Source organism: Enhydra lutris, unplaced genomic scaffold (assembly GCF_002288905.1).
Source record: "Enhydra lutris kenyoni isolate GAN:26980312 unplaced genomic scaffold, ASM228890v2 scaffoldscaffold12, whole genome shotgun sequence".
Classification (NCBI taxonomy): Eukaryota; Metazoa; Chordata; class Mammalia; order Carnivora; family Mustelidae; genus Enhydra; species Enhydra lutris.
Genome location: NW_019154096.1, coordinates 72124077 through 72142701, shown reverse-complemented (window position 1 = coordinate 72142701; position 18625 = coordinate 72124077). Strand labels below are relative to the sequence as shown.

Here is an 18625-nt window from a genome sequence, read left to right as displayed (position 1 = left end):
GTGTATATATACCACATCTTCTTTATCCATTCATCTGTTGATGGACATCTAGGTACTTTCCATAGTTTGGCTATTGTAGACATTGCTGCTATAAACATTCGGGTGCACATGCCCCTTCGGATCACTACATTCGTATCTTTAGGGTAAATACCCAGCAGTGCAATTGCTGGGTCATAGGGTAGTTCTATTTTCAACATCTTGAGGAACCTCCATGCTGTTTTCCAGAGTGGTTGCACCAGCTTGCATTCCCACCAACAGTGTAGGAGGGTTCCCCTTTCTCCGCATCCTCGCCAGCATCTGTCGTTTCCTGACTTGTTAATTTTAGCCATTCTGACTGGTGTGAGGTGATATCTCATTGTGGTTTTGATTTGTATTTCCCTGATGCCGAGTGATATGGAGCATTTTTTCATGTGTCTGTTGGCCATCTGGATGTCTTCTTTGCAGAAATGTCTGTTCATGTCTTCTGCCCATTTCTTGATTGGATTATTTGTTCTTTGGGTGTTGAGCTTGCTAAGTTCTTTATAGATTTTGGACACTAGCTCTTTATCTGATATGTCATTTGCAAATATCTTCTCCCATTCTGTCAGTTGTCTTTTGGTTTTAACTGTTTCCTTTGCTGTGCAAAATCTTTTGATCTTGATAAAATCCCAATAGTTCATTTTTGCCCTTGCTTCCCTTGCCTTTGGCGATGTTCCTAGGAAGATGTTGCTGCGGCTGAGGTCGAAGAGGTTGCTGCCTGTGTTCTCCTCAAGGATTTTGATGGATTCCTTTCTCACATTGAGATCCTTCATCCATTTTGAGTCTATTTTCGTGTGTGGTGTAAGGAAATGATCCAATTTCATTTTTCTGCATGTGGCTGTCCAATTTTCCCAACACCATTTGTTGAAGAGGCTGTCTTTTTTCCATTGGATATTCTTTCCTGCTTTGTCGAAGATTAGTTGACCATAGAGTTGAGGGTCTATTTCTGGGCTCTCTATTCTGTTCCATTGATCTATGTGTCTGTTTTTGTGCCAGTACCATGCGGTCTTGATGATGACAGCTTTGTAGTAGAGCTTGAAGTCCGGAATTGTGATGCCACCAACTTTGGCTTTCTTTTTCAATATTCCTTTGGCTATTCGAGGTCTTTTCTGGTTCCATATAAATTTTAAGATTATTTGTTCCATTTCTTTGAAAAAAATGGATGGTACTTTGATAGGAATTGCATTAAATGTGTAGATTGCTTTAGGTAGCATAGACATTTTCACAATATTTATTCTTCCAATCCAGGAGCATGGAACATTTTTCCATTTCTTTGTGTCTTCCTCAATTTCTTTCATGAGTACTTTATAGTTTTCTGTGTATAGATTCTTAGTCTCTTTGGTTAGGTTTATTCCTAGGTATCTTATAGTTTTGGGTGCAATTGTAAATGGGATTGACTCCTTAATTTCTCTTTCTTCTGTCTTGTTGTTGGTGTAGAGAAATGCAACTGATTTCTGTGCATTGATTTTATATCCTGACACTTTACTGAATTCCTGTACAAGTTCTAGCAGTTTTGCAGTGGAGTCTTTTGGGTTTTCCACATATAGTATCATATCATCTGCGAAGAGTGATAGTTTGACTTCTTCTTTGCCGATTTGGATGCCTTTAATTTCCTTTTGTTGTCTGATTGCTGAGGCTAGGACTTCTAGTACTATGTTGAATAGCAGTGGTGATAACGGACATCCCTGCCATGTTCCTGACCTTAGCGGAAAAGCTTTCAGTTTTTCTCCATTGAGAATGATATTTGCGGTGGGTTTTTCATAGATGGCTTTGATAATATTGAGGTATGTGCCCTCTATCCCTATACTTTGAAGAGTTTTGATCAGGAAGGGATGCTGTACTTTGTCAAATGCTTTCTCAGCATCTATTGAGAGTATCATATGGTTCTTGTTCTTTCTTTTATTAATGTGTTGTATCACATTGATTGATTTGCGGATGTTGAACCAACCTTGCAGCCCTGGAATAAATCCCACTTGGTCGTGGTGAATAATCCTTTTAATGTACTGTTGAATCCTATTGGCTAGTATTTTGGTGAGAATTTTTGCATCTGTGTTCATCAAGGATATTGGTCTGTAGTTCTCTTTTTTGATGGGATCCTTGTCTGGTTTCGGGATCAAGGTGATGCTGGCCTCATAAAATGAGTTTGGAAGTTTTCCTTCCATTTCTATTTTTTGGAACAGTTTCAGGAGAATAGGAATTAGTTCTTCTTTAAATGTTTGGTAGAATTCCCCCGGGAAGCCGTCTGGCCCTGGGCTTTTGTTTGTTTGGAGATTTTTGATGACTGTTTCAATCTCCTTACTGGTTATGGGTCTGTTCAGGCTTTCTATTTCTTCCTGGTTCAGTTGTGGTAGTTTATATGTCTCTAGGAATGCATCCATTTCTTCCAGATTGTCAAATTTGTTGGCGTAGAGTTGCTCATAGTATGTTCTTATAATTGTCTGTATTTCTTTGGTGTTAGTTGTGATCTCTCCTCTTTCATTCATGATTTTATTTATTTGGGTCCTTTCTCTTTTCTTTTTGATAAGTCTGGCCAGGGGTTTATCAATCTTATTAATTCTTTCAAAGAACCAGCTCCTAGTTTCGTTGATTTGTTCTATTGTTTTTTTGGTTTCTATTTCATTGATTTCTGCTCTGATCTTTATGATTTCTCTTCTCCTGCTGGGTTTAGGGTTTCTTTCTTCTTCTTTCTCCAGCTCCTTTAGGTGTAGGGTTAGGTTGTGTACCTGAGACCTTTCTTGTTTCTTGAGAAAGGCTTGTACCGCTATATATTTTCCTCTCAGGACTGCCTTTGTTGTGTCCCACAGATTTTGAACCATTGTGTTTTCATTATCATTTGTTTCCATGAATTTTTTCAATTCTTCTTTAATTTCCTGGTTGACCCATTCATTCTTTAGAAGGATTCTGTTTAGTCTCCATGTATTTGGGTTCTTTCCAAATTTCCTCTTGTGATTGAGTTCTAGCTTCAAAGCATTGTGGTCTGAAAATATGCAGGGAATGATCCCAATCTTTTGATACCGGTTGAGACCTGATTTAGGACCCAGGATGTGATCTATTCTGGAGAATGTTCCATGTGCACTAGAGAAGAATGAGTATTCCGTTGCTTTGGGATGAAATGTTCTGAATATATCTGTGATGTCCATCTGGTCCAGTGTGTCATTTAAGGCCTTTATTTCCTTGTTGATCTTTTGCTTGGATGATCTATCCATTTCAGTGAGGGGAGTGTTAAAGTCCCCTACTATTATTGTATTATTGTTGATGTGTTTCTTTGATTTTGTTATTAATTGGTTTATATTGGTTTATATAGTATAAACTATATATAGTTTATATAGTTTATATAGTTATATAGTTATATATTAATTGGTTTATATATATAATTGGTTTATATATTGGTTATTAATTGGTTTATATATAACTATATATATAGTTATAATAGCTCCCACGTTAGGGGCATAGATATTTAAAATTGTTAGATCTTCTTGTTGGACAGATCCTTTGAGTATGATATAGTGTCCTTCCTCATCTCTTATTATAGTCTTTGGCTTAAAATCTAATTGATCTAAGGATTGCCACTCCTGCTTTCTTCTGATGTCCATTAGCATGGTAAATTCTTTTCCACCCCCTCACTTTAAATCTGGAGGTGTCTTTGGGTTTAAATGAGTTTCTTGTAGGCAACATATAGATGTGTTTTGTTTTTTTTATCCATTCTGATACCCTGTGTCTTTTGATTGGGGCATTTAGCCCATTAACATTCAGGGTAACTATTGAGAGATATGAATTTAGTGCCATTGTATTGCCTGTAAGGTGACTGTTATTGTATATTGTCTCTGTTCCTTTCTGATCTACTACTTTTAAGGTCTCTCTTTGCTTAGAGGACCCCTTTCAATATTTCCTGTAGAGCTGGTTTGGTGTTTGCAAATTCTTTCAGTTTTTGTTTGTCCTGGAAGCTTTTAATCTCTCCTTCTATTTTCAATGATAGCCTAGCTGGATATAGTATTCTTGGCTGCATGTTTTTCTCATTTAGTACTCTGAATATATCATTCCAGCTCTTTCTGGCCTGCCAGGTCTCTGTGGATAAGTCTGCTGCCAATCTAATATTTTTACCATTGTATGTTACAGACTTCTTTTCCCGGGCTGCTTTCAGGATTTTCTCTTTGTAAGACTTGTAAATTTTACTATTAGGTGACGGGGTGTGGACCTATTCTTATTGATTTTGAGGGGGGTTCTCTGAACCTCCTGGATTTTGATGCTTGTTCCCTTTGCCATATTGGGGAAATTCTCTCCAATAATTCTCTCCAATATACTTTCTGCTCCCCTCTCTGTTTCCTCTTCTTCTGGAATCCCAATTATTCTAATGTTGTTTCGTCTTATGGTGTCACTTATCTCTCGAATTCTCCCCTCCTGGTCCAGTAGCTATTTGTCCCTCTTTTGCTCAGCTTCTTTATTCTCTGTCATTTGGTCTTTTATATCGCTAATTCTTTCTTCTGCCTCATTTATCCTAGCAGTCAGAGCCTCCATTTTTGATTGCACCCCATTAATAGCTTTTTGGATTTCAACTTGGTTAGATTTTAGTTCTTTTATTTCTCCAGAAAGGGCTTTTATATCTCCTGAGAGGGTTTCTCTAATATCTTCCATGCCTTTTTCGAGCCCGGCTAGAACCTTGAGAATCGTCATTCTGAACTCTAGATCTGACATATTACCAATGTCTGTATTGATTAGGTCCCTAGCCTTTGGCACTGCCTCTTGTTCTTTTTTTTTGTGGTGAATTTTTCCGCCTTGTCATTTTGTCCAGATAAGAGTATATGAAGGAGCAAGTAAAATACTAAAAGGGTGCCAATAACCCCAGGAAAATATGCTTTAGCCAAATCAGAAGAGATCCCAAATCGTGAGGCGGGGGAGAAAGGTTCAGAAAGAGGTTCAGAAAGAAAAAACAAAAAACAAAAACAATTAAAAAAAAAAGAAAACGAATAAAGAAAAAATATAAAAAAGAAAAATATATATATATATATTAGATAAACTAGTTAAAAAAACGTTAAAAAAGAAAAGGGTAAAAGTTAAAAAAAATTTGGCAGAAGAAGAGAAAAAAAAATTGAAAAAGAAAAAAAAATTAAATTAACTGCAAGGCTAAAGAATCATGGGGAGAAAGCCATGAGTTCCGTGCTTTGCTTTCTCCTCCTCTGGAATTCCGCTGCTCTCCTTGGTATTGAAACTGCACTCCTTGGTAGGTGCACTTGGTCCTGGCTGGGCTTCTTGTTGATCTTCTCGGGGAGGGGCCTGTCGTAGTGATTCTCAAGCGTCTTTGCCCCGCGCGGAGTTGCACCGCCCTTACCCGGGGCCGGGCTGAGTAATCCGCTCGGGTTTGCTTTCGGGAGCTTTTGTTCCCTGAGCGCTTTCCGTAGAGTTCCAGAGGGCGGGAATGAAGACGGCGGCCTCCCGGTGTCCGGCCCGGAGGAGCCGAGAGCCCGGGGCCCCACTCCTCAGTGCGCCCTCAGAGAACAGCGCCGATTTACTCCCGTCACCCTGGCCTCCGGCCGCGCTCCGAGCTGACCGAGCCTGCGACCGGTTCAAGGTAACCCCGAGCTGAGAGTCACTCCTCGGCTCTGTCTCTGTAGCCGGCTTCCCCGCTCTAATACCTGTAAGCTCTGCGACACTCAGACACCCCCGATCCTTCTGTGACCCTGCGGGACCTGAGGCCACGCTGACCCCGGGTGGGCTTCACCCCGGTTAAGCCTCTGGAGCGATGTCCCTCAGCGGAACAGACTTTTAAAAGTCCCGATTTTGTGCTCTGTTGCTCCGCCACTTGCCGGGAGCCGGCCCCTCCCCCCGCGGTCTATCTTCCCGTCGCTTTGGATTCACTTTTCCGCCCGTCCTACCTTTCAGAAAGTGGTTGATTTTCTGTTTCTAGAGTTGCTGTTCTTCTTCTCTTCGATCTCCCGTTGGATTTGTAGGTGTTTGCAATCTTTAGATAAGCTATCTAGCTGATCTCCCGCTACCTGAAGTAGTCTCAGCTGCTACTTCTCCGCCATCTTGACTCCTGTCCCCCTCAGGTTGACTTTATGGAGCCAATAAAGCCCCTTGAAAAAAAATTGGCCCAGTACCTTGCTTACAGGGTTCCTGGCAGCCTTGCCAACTGACTGAGGAAGGTGACCTTCCAGCAGGCCCAGGACACTTGGGGTATCTTGGGGACCTCAAGAAGAGAGGGATTAACTCAAATCTATATGCATCATAGACAAAATCTGATGACAAGTCCTTGGCTTGGCTTCTTAGCCTTGAGAGGCTTTAAAAATCTAATCTGAGGTTCCTCATGAGATGTTCCAGCAAAGCAGATTAAGAAGAGCTTATATGGTCACCATTATTCTTGCTGCACTTGTGTAAATAATCAGGCCACGTTTAATGAGACTAGACTTATTTTGCAAACCACATTTTGATGATCTCTGAGAGAAATTGGGGTAACTATAGAGGGAAAATTATATTTTAATGGGAAACTCTAGCACACCTCAATGGGTGGGAGATTCTAGTCTTGTTCATTTGATATCAGATTTTGTTAACTACCTGTATGCTGTTTCCAATTATTCTCCCATCCTCTGACTTGGAATCATTCAGAACTAAAACTGCTCTTTTCCTGAAGACATGAAAACTTCAGCTTGATGACTTGATATAAACCTCAGAGAAGGGGCATCTGGGTGGCTCAGTGGGTTAAAGCCTCTGCCTTCGGCTCAGGTCATGATCCCAGGGTCCTGGGATCGAGTCCCGCATCGGGCTCTCTGCTCAGCAGGGAGCCTGCTTCCTCCTCTCTCTCTGCCTGCCTCTCTGCCTACTTGCGATCTCTGTCTATCAAATAAATAAATAAAACCTTAAAAAAAAACCGAAAAAACAAAACAAAAAAAACCTCAGAGAAATGCCAGCAAGGCTCATGTTTAGACAAATTTTACATGTGTTGCTGTGTGGAGCAAATAGGCATATACACCTCAGGGCCTCTGAGAAGCTGAAGGGATGACTGGGGAAGCTGGCTTTGTAAAAACTTGCCCAGGCTGCCTGGGTCTCCAAAAGTGAGGAGCGGGGCAGGTCTGGTCAGCTTGGAGGCTTGAACAGAAAACAGCCTGGTCTTCTTTTGGCGAGACTCTCTGAAGGATGAGAACTTGGCTTTCTGGCTCCGGGGACCTGCAGGGCTGTGGGTGTTCTCAGCTGCACGTGACCCACATGTCAGCTCCCACAGCCTTGCACAACAAGGACAGGTGTTGACGCCTTTAGAGGGAAGTAAGTGTGGATGCCTTGGGGCTGAAGTCATGGAGATGGTGTTGGAGGCATGGTGATGCTAAATGGTCTGGTTTGTCTATAAAACTCAGCCCAGTGTGGGGCAGCCTGAGGGGAGAAGATTGTAGAAGGAAGGAACCCTCAGATCATGGAGAATTTTGTAAACTATGCTAAGGTGGGATCACTCTATCCAGATGTCAGGGAGCCACTGAAGGGTTTTCAGCAGGGAGTGAGAATGGAGTGTTCCTGTTTTGATGTCCCTGCTGGATGGCAGGAGTGAACTGGAAGAGGCCCTGATAGGCTCCTTCCCAGAATCTACAACAACATCAGCACAGAAAACCCATGTCTCAAGCACCCATTGAAGGAAGGCCATCCCAGTGTGAGTTTCCCAGTTGGCTGTCTCAGGATGGTCCAGATGTAGGAGTTGTTCCCCAGGATCAGATGGCCCTGACGGAAGGGTCCCAGGCTCTCCAAACAAGAGAACACTGCGTGGTTCAGGGCAGCTGCAGTCCCATAGGAGCGAGGACATTCCTGGGGACCACATCCTTGGTGATCCTCCCAATGTGCTGCTCATCATATAAAATGCAACATCAATAACCCAAGTCTGATGATCCCACAGGCAACGTGGACTTTTTGTTTGCCTCTTTTTAGTGCTTTTGGTAGAGACCCATACCCTTCTGCAGTGTATTTTGTTGTTGGCTTGTGGCAAACAGAAGAATTTCAACACACCCTCACCAAAATACTCTTTATTATCAACCACTTTGCCAGAGAGTTCAGCAGAAATCCTGGACAATACTTGTGTGTGAAGGGTCTGTAGGTCTTCTCCTGGTGCATGAGAGACATAGCAAATAAGAAGCTCTCCTGCCCAAGACAGGCCTCAGACAAATGAAATTCCATCTTGTTTTAAAGAGCTTTCATAAAAGGTCTCCATCACTCTCAATGATGCCTGATTCATCACTGCCTAATGAGAATTTTCAAATAAAAAAACAAATCTAGTCTTCAGCAAAGAGAGACTTTAATCAAAACAATTACAGCACCAAGGAGAATGCTGTGAGCACAAGATCTGCAAGTACCTCAAAGGTCAGGAAAAAGGAATTTTCCTTTATAGGGAGGAGGACAGAGGCTAGAAGAGTCAGAGGTGAGGGACGGGATGAGCAGGTGTGCTCCGACAGGTGAGCAGCATGTGTCTCCTTGTGGTCAGCTGATTCCAGAAGGGGTTTCAAGGAAGGTTGTTCTCCTTTCCCAAGATTCCTAAGCCTGGAGGTCTCGGGCACAAGGGATCTGAGGAGAGGAGAGTAGTTTACCTCGATTAAGTAAAGTCAATTTACAGGCATTTCCTTCTGATTTGTGTGTGGGGGAAACAGTTCAGGTAATCATTGATTAGAAGAAACTGAGAATTTGGAGGGCAAGTGTCTGATTTGTTTTAGGTTATATGGGTTCTATTTGTATGCACACAGATGTATAAGGAGAATATAATATACAGCTTGTAGAGTATACAGTATGTTCACGACAGATTTTGAATAAATACACTAGAAAATACAAAGGGAATTGTAAGAAGACCCATAAGAAGGAAAATCATGTTCTGACAGATATCTGCTGTCATCAAGACGACAGGTACATTTTGAGAGATTTCCGATAGTGTTGTCCCAAGACCCAGGCATGCAGACATGCTGGGATAGAATCTGTGCATGTTTCTGGGCAGTGTCATTGGCTCCCATTGCTTCCTTCTCACCCAGTGATGATCCAGTAGCCTTGGGCTCACCCTTGTTTCAATAGTCCACAAGCATCCTCATGCCCACCATGACACATAGCCAAGCATGGTTTGGGGAGGAAATATCAGCGCATTTCTTATCCACATCTACTTACCATTTGGGTCACCCTCGTAATATATATCAAAGGGAGAACCCCCAAAGAGAGTTTCTTTAACATATATTATCATTATGATGTCGGCTAAAGATCGAAAATGGAAATTTAAAGTTTCACACGTGGTCCCATAATTCAAATTTCCTGGAAGTCCATCAGTTACTGACAAAAACTCCAAATAACAGGTGGGGCTGTTGGGTGGAAGGAAAGGCACATATCAGCTCTTGGGATCACTGGCCCTCCCACAAGCAGACTCAGCAGGGATGAGACCCCAACATGAGCTTTGCTCACCAGAGGTGCCAGTCCTGATAGGGACAAGGGAAGGAACGTCATTCATTCTTCTGAACTGAGGACAGCCGCCCATGACCCTCCCAGTTCTACAAAAGAATTTCCCTGCCACCTGAGCTGCCGGTGACTTCCAAATCACTTAGCAGACCTCCTGGTGATCTGGGATGCCAATATAGAAATTTGGGGTCAGGAACCACTAGTCCTTGGGGCCCCAGAAGCATCAAAATACAGCCAACATTGTGGTGTGTTTCCCTCACTAATGCCCACTGTATCAGGCCAAGGGGCCCAGACATGAGTCTGGAAACTCATGGAAACCAGGAAAACATCCTGATTTCTAGCTTTGACTCTTTGGCAGGGGGACCTAAGCGCCACAAGCTGACCTCCACAAGAAGCAGAGGTGAAGGGCATCCATCTCTGTCTCCCATGAGGCAACTCGGACTCCTGCTTATTCTCCTGCTCAGTTCTCCCACCTCCATCTTCTTCTCTTCAGGATCTGATTTCCCACCCACAATCCTCATGTGACCACCAGCCTACCTCATGCAGGAGAAAGGCCAGAGTGTCTCTCATTTAAAATAAGACAAGAAGGCATACTCAACCTCTTAGCTAGTTTATCTTGGTCCTTCCTTGGAGGCAGGAAAGTCAGATCCAAAAATCAATATTTAAAAGGATGAAAAGACAGGGCACCTGGGTGGCTCAGTCAGGTAAGCATCTCCCTTCGGCTCAGACCATGAACCCAGGGTCCTGGGACTGAGCCCCGAGTCAGGCTTCCTGTGCAGTACGGAGTCTGCTTGTTCCTCTCCGTCTGCCCCCTCCACCCACTTCTGCTCTCTCACTCTTCTCTCAAGTAAATAAAAAAAAAATCTTTAAAAATAAATTAAATTAAATAATATAAAATAAAAATATGAAAGGACAATAAGGGGGAAATTTTAAAATAATGTGTCCCTCTGACCCTTAGAGAAATACCTTCCTCCTTCACCGCTGGGACGTGGTTCAGGTAGGTGGGCGAAATCCCAATTTTGAGGCAGCCATCTGCTAAGTTACGCTTCATCCCACAGAACACATGTTTAACCTAGTGGGAGTCCCAACCTCACGGCAGATCACGAAGGGCAGGGCCCTTAGTAACACAGATTGCATCATCTGTCTCAACCACCAAGCAACATCATCATACGAGGTGAGGACCCCATGCAGCGGGCACAAGAGTCTGGAAGGACTGGAAGATGCGTCCAGGCAGAGGGGTTTGTGGGAGCAAAGGCACGGAGGTGCGGAGTGGTCTGTCATGCCCAAACTCAGTGTGTGTGTCTCCACCCAAACAGGGGACCGAGGGCAGCAGTGGGTAGAAGGGAAGAGGGACAGCAGCACAGTGATCAGGGGACAGGTGAAAATCATGCCAGGACAGCAAACTTCACCTGAAGGCAGAGGCCATGGGAGGGTCTTCAGCCAGGATCGAGAATGCAGCCAGAACATGTTTCAGGTGTGTGGCCCACGGTGCAGGGCGAACTGGAAGAACACAAGACAGACGACTCCCCACGAAACTGCATCAGTGTCAGCAAAGGAATCTCACAGCCAGGGGACTCACTTGAGGACAGGAATTTCCAGAGAAACTCTAACCTGTTGGCAATTCAATGAACCACAAACAGGAAGTGTCCCACCAGAGAAAGTTGGAGATCTTGCCGGAGATGTTTGTGAAGGTGTCAAAACATTCAATATAATCTACAGCAGAGAAGAAGAACCTGGGTCCCCAGAGGCAGCATCAGGCCCATGAGGGGCTGGACCCAACCATGATGTTGACCTCAACGATCAGCCCAACCACAGCCCAACAGGCTTGACCCAAGTGGTTGACCCCCAAACAAGGTGGCTTTTTTGTTACTCTCTCAGAACTTGTCAAGAACCAGGGTCCATGACTAAGATTTGTTTTGGATTCCTATAAAGATAACATTATACATCTCTTCACCAAAGCCGTCTTCACCATCAACAGCACAGCCAGACTGAAGAGCAGACAGGCTGCCCAAACACAGAATTCGTGCCCCCCTGAGCCCCTCTTCCTGGTGTAGGCCTGGGATGGTGCTCACTGGGAACTATCCTCCCCCACAGAGAGACGGCCCACCTCTCAGGTACATGAGAACTTGCTCACTGTGAAGCCCTGCAGACATGGGTTACAGGGCCTTGCCCTGGTGCCTCAGTCTCCAAATCTGTGAGTGAAGAGAAAAATGACACCTTCCCCTGGGGTGTTAGGATCAAAGGTGTTCATGTTTGGTAATCTGCTCTGCGAGTACCGGGACCTGGAAATCACTAGAATATGAGTCCTTCAACAAGTAGCCTTCATTACTAGGAAATGCTTCTTCCCTCTGGCCCACACCCCTCATGCTCCAGTCCTTCCCCTGCCAACCATGTCTTCATTTCTGACGTGGAAGGTGGGGAAGCCCTCCAGACTCCAGGCCTCTGGAAGAGGTTCCATTCTCCTCTGACAGGTGCTCAGAGGACAGGCAGCCCTGTCAGGAGCCTGATGAGTCTGTGCAGAGGGAGAGCCCAGCAAGCTCCCTGCACTGGGAGGCACATGCAGTATCTGGGGACAGGGACCATGGAGGGAGTCTGACAGGGCAGGAGAGGGGAAAGTTAGAGATGGAGAAGATTGAAGCAGACTGGCAAGTTCAGCCATGCCAGGGCTTTTGGACAAGAAAGTGTTCCTGAAACCAGGAGTCCAACAGTGTCATTAGGACTCCACACCAGTCCATGTCTGTGTGAGGAAAGAAAGGGGAAAAGCACCATCTGCACTTACCTTCTGGCCTGGCAGCTGAACGCAGTGTGGCTGAAAGACAGAGAAACAGATGAAAACTGGAAGGTATTGGGAGTCAAGGCTCAAGAATGGGAAATGTGGCCCTTGGAAAGAGGAGCCAGGTGCAAAGGGATGGCGCTGAGCCCAGAGAGGGGAGACTGTCACCTCCTGATCCCTGGGGCAAGCCTGGTCCCACCCAGGCAAGGGCAGAAAGAAGGACTGGCATTAGCATTCAACCAGGAGCCCATTCTGAAGATTTCTGCCTGATTGGCAATTCCACTCCACTCCAGTGAATGTTCCCACTATGGCCACAACAGAGAAGTGGGTTCTGAGAAGGGCGACCACCTCTGCTGGTCAATCCATGAAAGTCTGGGGCTCCTGAGTAGCTCAGTCGGTTAAGCATCAGTCTTTGGCTCAGGACATGATCTCGGGGTCCTGGGACCCAGTTCTGCGACAGGCTCCCTGCTCACGGGGAAGTCTAATTCTCCTTCTCCCTCTGCCCCTCCCCCCACTCTTGTTCTCTCTCTCTCTCTAGCTCTATCCCTCTCTGTCTTGTTCTGTTTTAAATAGAAAAAAATCTGAAGAAGAAAAAATAATCCATGAGATTCTGGCTTCCGGCTGAAAGCCCCTTCTCCCAGGAGCCCCTCAGTCCTGGACAAACAACAACAGTTGGCCACCCCAGTGTGACCTGACTATTTCCTGTAAATCCTGTAATGAGACCAATGATCATTTTGATGTTGGAGTAAACCAAAAGAATAATATTTTTTATTTGGCAGAACTGAACCATTTGATTGATGGAAGGTTCCCTGTATCAGGAGACTGGGTTAAGTGCTTGGATCCAGGAGACGATATCACAATCACCTGGCCTCCCACGATGGCCTACACTGGGACTTGTCATCACGATGTGACATGGGGAGCCCAGCACAGCCTAGGATGCAAACAGCCTGGGTGACAGTCCTGTGGGAACAAGACTTCATGGCGTTGGGCAACTTGCTTACTCTCCATCAGCCTCGGTCCACTCATCTTAAAAAAAATGGGGATGTCAGCAAGAACTGCCTAAAAGGGTCTGGAGGGCATTCCACGCATGGCATGGCTCAGGGCCCAGCACAGCCAAGCACTCCACAAATGTACCTGTCTCTGTCAGCCTTGTATGACATTCACCACACTTCTCAATCTCCATTTTAGTGCTGTCCTTGGTACACTGGCTATCACCACAATGCTCTAGAGTCTCTCGCACACGGGACACTGTGAGTCCATCTCCAGCTGTCCCTCCTGGGTTCTAGTGCTGCATGGTCAGTGGGGGCCCTGTGTCAGGAGGTACACATGACCCCTGGGGTGTCCACTCACTCAACCTGGGAAAGATCTAAGTCATGGTTTTCCAGAAAGCAAGCCTCAAGTTCAGAACCCCAAAACCTCCCTGTCATTTTGAGTGACATCTCTGGACTGGACCACATCTCCCATGAGCTTCTCTGCTCTAGATTTGTAGGTCTTGGCCTTGCAACATGCTCCCCTTTGTAGCAATTCAGGACACGCCACCCTAACATTGCCACTTTGGCCTATTGACAGATCTGAGCTGAAGGCACTTGAGAAACAGCAGAGGCAGGAAGGGCTCTGATCCACACTCTTCTACTTACAGAGCATCCATGGACTTTTTCAGGAGGATGGTGGCCTCCCTGTCCCAAGGCTAGAGGTACCTTCTCCTCACCACTTGTGGTGGCCACAGATTCGGGTCTGTGTACACCTGACTGAACTCAGCTCTTACACTATTCCCTAGACAACATGGACCCAGGACCACTAATCTCCAGCCCCTACCCACATCTTTTATTTGGTCCTTGCTTGACGCAGGTGACCTTTTAGGTCCAAACTGCATGAACATGCTGCTCTGGCCACTGCCTGGGGTCTTCATCTGTGTGGGAAGGCCCTCACGGACAGGCACAAAGATTTAAGAAAAATGTCTACTCTTCTCTCCCACTAAAGCCTCAGGTTGGGTAGAATCTTGGGCCAAGCCAGAGAACCTAAGAGGGTAGAGAAAAGAAGTTTCTCCCCTACTCCTCAAACATACTTAATCCATTAACACCTCTGGCTCTAAGATGACTCATCACCAGAGTAGCTCCATATTTCCAGAAGGAGCTGCCTTCTACTGATAGAAGCTTTACTTGGAAAAGCCCTGCATGGTTCTGTCTCTCTTCAGGACAGCCCTGCTGAGTGTGACTCCCGTACAGCTGAGGATCAGACGGGTTGGGCCACTCAGGCAAGGTCTCACAGCACTTCGGAGTTCCTGTCTTCAAGCCTGGACACCTGCCTCTTTTCCTGGGAGCTGCCTTTTTGTGCGCCGCTGACCCCGGGGAGACAAAAAGGCCACGTGTATCAGATCAGTCCCTCCAACCAGATTCTTTGGTTTCTCATGATCTGTGCTTGAAGGCCCTGTGGACTGTGCTGAAGGGCAGGAACCTTGCCAGTTATCTCTGTGAGGATGGAGACAGGCCTCCCCAACTGGACCAATAACATTTAGGCAGAAGAGGGCAGGCAGAGGTGCAGACTGGTATCTGCAGAAGTCTTGGCAGGAGAGCGGGAAAAAGTGCTCCATGGCAGGGGCAGCCCTTCAGGCGATATGGACTAGGAGCAAGGGAGCAGAGGGAGAACTAGCCAGGCTGGGAGGGGCTGGATGAGGGCAAGAGAGAGCAGAAGAGGCAGGCAGAGTATGGAAGGAGGAGCTGCAGAGAAAGGGGACAGGTAAGGGAGAGACAGGGAGACAGAGAGAACCAGGGAGATACAGTGGTTTCCTGTGAAATGGATGCCCCTCTTCTCCTCCTGGCACCCAGGATCAGGGCAAGTGTCTCTGGGCATTGAGTGCAGCCCCACGGCCAGGCCTTTGTAGGGCTGGTGACTGTGCCTCCTTAGGGCTTTGGGCCCTGGCTGGCACCTGCTGTTTTCTGCTTTTGATTTGTGAAGGAGCTGTTGCTGCCATGTCCACTTGTTTGGGGCACATGCAGACACACCCACAAGCTTGGGCCTCTCCAGAGGCCCCTGATTCCCTGACGGATGCCCACCCTGACTCAGGTCAAGCCAGGATCCCCTCCTCCAGCACCCGCCCGCTGTCACATGTCCGAGAACACCATCAGCCCAAGCCAGGTCTGATTCACCGCTGCCAAGTCCGGGGTGAGCCCACGGCTGGTCCCCCAAAAGACCCCATGGCCAGTTTGCTTCAGATAGGAAGGGACAAGGAGGCCCGCACACACACGTCAAGAGAGGGACAGAAGAGCCCAGAATTGTGCAAACAGAAGGATGGCATCAAGCCGGGGTCATGGTCATTTCTGCTCCTCCCCTCCTCCTCTAGCCGAGGCCGAGGGCTGGCGTGTTGTTGGAGGAGGGTGTCTGGCAGATTGTCACCCACGGGGCTTCTACGGTGGCAGGAAGCAGAGGGCCCAAAGGCTGTCAGCTGAGCAGGAGAGCGGACAGAGAGGGGCTGCTGGGCCTGGTTACCTGCATTGAGCAGCAAGACCCAAGGGAGGACGCTGAAGAGCCTCACCTCGCAGGCCTGGCAGCAGCCTCGGGTGGGTGGGCTCCAAAGGCCCCTGGTTATGTAGACGCGGCTCCTGAAATCTAATCCCCTGACCTCCCTCTGCTGTGAAGCCAGCAGCGCCCCAGGAGCACTTCTTTTTTTTTTTTTCTTTTATTTCTTTTATAAACATTTGTTTATTTTTTTCTTCTAACATCTGGAATCTGTGGATTATCTTTTTTTAAATATTTTATTTATTTATATATTTATTTATTTATTTTTATTAATTTCTTTTCAGCATAACAGAATTCATTGTTTATGCACCACACCCAGTGTTCGATGCCATACGTGCCCTCCATAATACTCCCCACCTGGCTCCCCCAACCTCCCACCCCCACCCCTTCAAAACCCTAAAGGTTCTAGGGGTAAGCGTGGGCACCTGCCCACCACCCCCTGTCTTCCTCAGCCAGGTTCACTGTCTTTCTCACCTAGACTGAGACGTGATGGGCAGAGTCGCCTCCCTCTGTGGTCCTGGATGAGACAGCCAGGCTGGCCACAGGCCAACACCTCCTCCTGTGTGGAAAGCCGTCCTGCCTGGGGTTAACTCGGAGCTCTCCCCCCTCTGTTCACTCGCATGAGCCTCAGAGCCCTGCCGGGGAGGCAGGCCAGCTGGCCTGGACAGGTAAGGAACAGAGATACCAGGAGACTTGCCCAAGGTCAGGCTGACAGTGGCAGAACCAGAAGAGGAGGGACCTCCTCGCTGTCCATTGTCACTGAGAGCCCTCTGTGGGTCACTTGGAGCAGAGTCACCAGAATAGCCCTGTGGCAGCTCCGGGTGTGAGTCCACACTGGTGGAGTCGGTGTGGGGCAGGTCAGCCTCTGGGGGAGTGTGACCTCACGGATGACAGGTGTACACAGGTCTGTATTTAGTAGATCTGCCCGATACAGAGACACCCATGGTTAGTCTGGGGCAGTGTCGCCGCTGCAGACACACAGCACGGCCCCTATGGCAGAGAGTCTGGCAGCTTCTCAGGAGGTCACACAAGAGGGACCACGTGGCCCAGCACCGCCACGAGGTGTACATTCCAGGAAACGAAAACACGCATCCCCACCGGAAGTGGCTCATGAATGTTCACGGCAGCAATACTGTAAGAGCCAAAAGTAGCAACAACCCCATATCCATGCCCCCAAGAATGGAGAAAAACACCAGGGTCTATCCACACAATGGCAGTCATTTGCCCCGAAGAGGCCACGGTGGCCAAACTGTCCAACAAGGAGCATTAGTGATTTACACGCCAACTCAGACAACATGAGTGTCCCTTTTCCAGAAACAGGAACAAGTCCAGATTTCCCCAAATCTCTCAACAAGTCTTGCTGGTGACATACGGGAGAACTAAGAGCCAATTTTTAAATGTGTGCATTTCTCCAGTGTCCAGCGAGGTCGGCATCTCCCTCTGTGTCCAGGCCACCTGCAGCTCTTGTGGGAAATCCGTCCCTATCTTCGGGCCATTTTCCTATTGCTGTTGCGACTGCATCCCTTTTCTTCCAGAATGTAGAAGCTCCCTGTCCTTCCAGCCCGTATCTGCTTTTCAGAGGGCCCTCGTGGCTTCACAGTGTGAAGAGCATCGTACCTCCCACGGTACAGCTGGGAACTGCCGCAGTCCAGCGGGGCTCGTGCCCTCCCAGCAGAGGAAAGACAGAGGAAGCCAAGTTGCAAAAGACACGGGGCCCGTTCTCCTTCGGAGGGTCGGGCCTGGGCTCTGGCCGGTGTGAAATGCCGTAGCTCCCTGAGGTTCTCCTTCGCACTGGACTCTCCTGTCTTACTCCTTCCCAAATACCCCTTACGAGTACTCCGCACTCACACGCTCCCTGTGCCCGGTCTGTGGGGTGGACCATGCAGCCCCCGCGTCGGGGTAAATGCCCCGAGGGAGCAAATAGGACGACACTGGAGAGAGGCTCGTCCTTCATCTTTCGTCCCAGCCCAAGGTCCCTGGGTCAGGCCTGCTGTCCTCCCCCAGCAGCAGCCAAGCTCGGTTTGCCAGCCTGGGAGCAAAAAAGAAGGCCCAGTTCCTTTTCCAGGGTACACTTGGGAATCCAAGTCTGAGGGACCTTCAGTCACACTGTCCTCTGTTGGAAATATTTAAGTTACTTAAAAACATTTAAGTTACATGTCTCTGGAGCTTTGTCTCCAAATGTTACGCCTAATTCCCCAGTGGCCCCAACAAATCGGTTTTCTCCCCTTCCCTGTTCTTCTTGGGGCGCTGCCCCCCCCCCCCCCCCAACAGATTTTTCCCTCCTTCTCCATGACACTGTAGGACTTTCTCCACCTTGTTCACAAACCCCTGGCCTCAGTGCCGCCCACCAGTCAGAGCTTCCAACTACTGTCCCCTGATAACGTCCCACGGTTATGTCATCCCCTTCCCGGCGTCCTGACTTTTACTGTGTGGGGCCGAGCGGCAGGGTCTGGTGGGCCCTGTGGAAGTCACCCCTGCAGAGACTCCGTGTTTGTCAACAGAGCACCACAGTTTTATCCAGATTCCAATTTCTGCCCTATGTGTCCCATGGGCCCAGGGAGAGGCTGAGCCCCAGCTCTGAATCCTGGCCTCAGTGGTGGGGAAAGTGGTTGTCACCAGGAGCTGGCCTGGCTCCTGGGTGACCAGTGTAGGGATGAGCCTGGGACCCCAATGGGACAGTGAGGTGAAGGGAAAGTGTGGCCACAGAAGGAGAGAGCCAGCTGTTGTCCCCGCGGGGCCATGCCGAGAGGGAGGCCAACCCACCAGCAGGCAGAGCAGAGCAGGGCAGGGATGCCAGCCCTGAGCCCCTGGGGGACCTCAGCCCTGAGACCTCCCCACTCACTTACAGCTGAAGGCGTCAACACCTGTCCTTGTTGTACAAGGCAGTTGCAGCTGGCGTGTGTGTCACGTGCGTCTGAA

The 18625-nt window shown here is 47.6% G+C and overlaps 1 protein-coding gene across 1 annotated transcript in view; it reads right to left on the bottom strand.

The window, feature by feature from the left end:
- The window catches only part of LOC111145040 (deleted in malignant brain tumors 1), a 197318-nt gene that overhangs the window by 145810 nt on the left and 32883 nt on the right, over positions 1-18625 (bottom strand). The window contains 1 exon segment of the mRNA XM_022499653.1: positions 16431-16445. Coding sequence (XP_022355361.1) covers positions 16431-16445 — 15 coding nt within the window.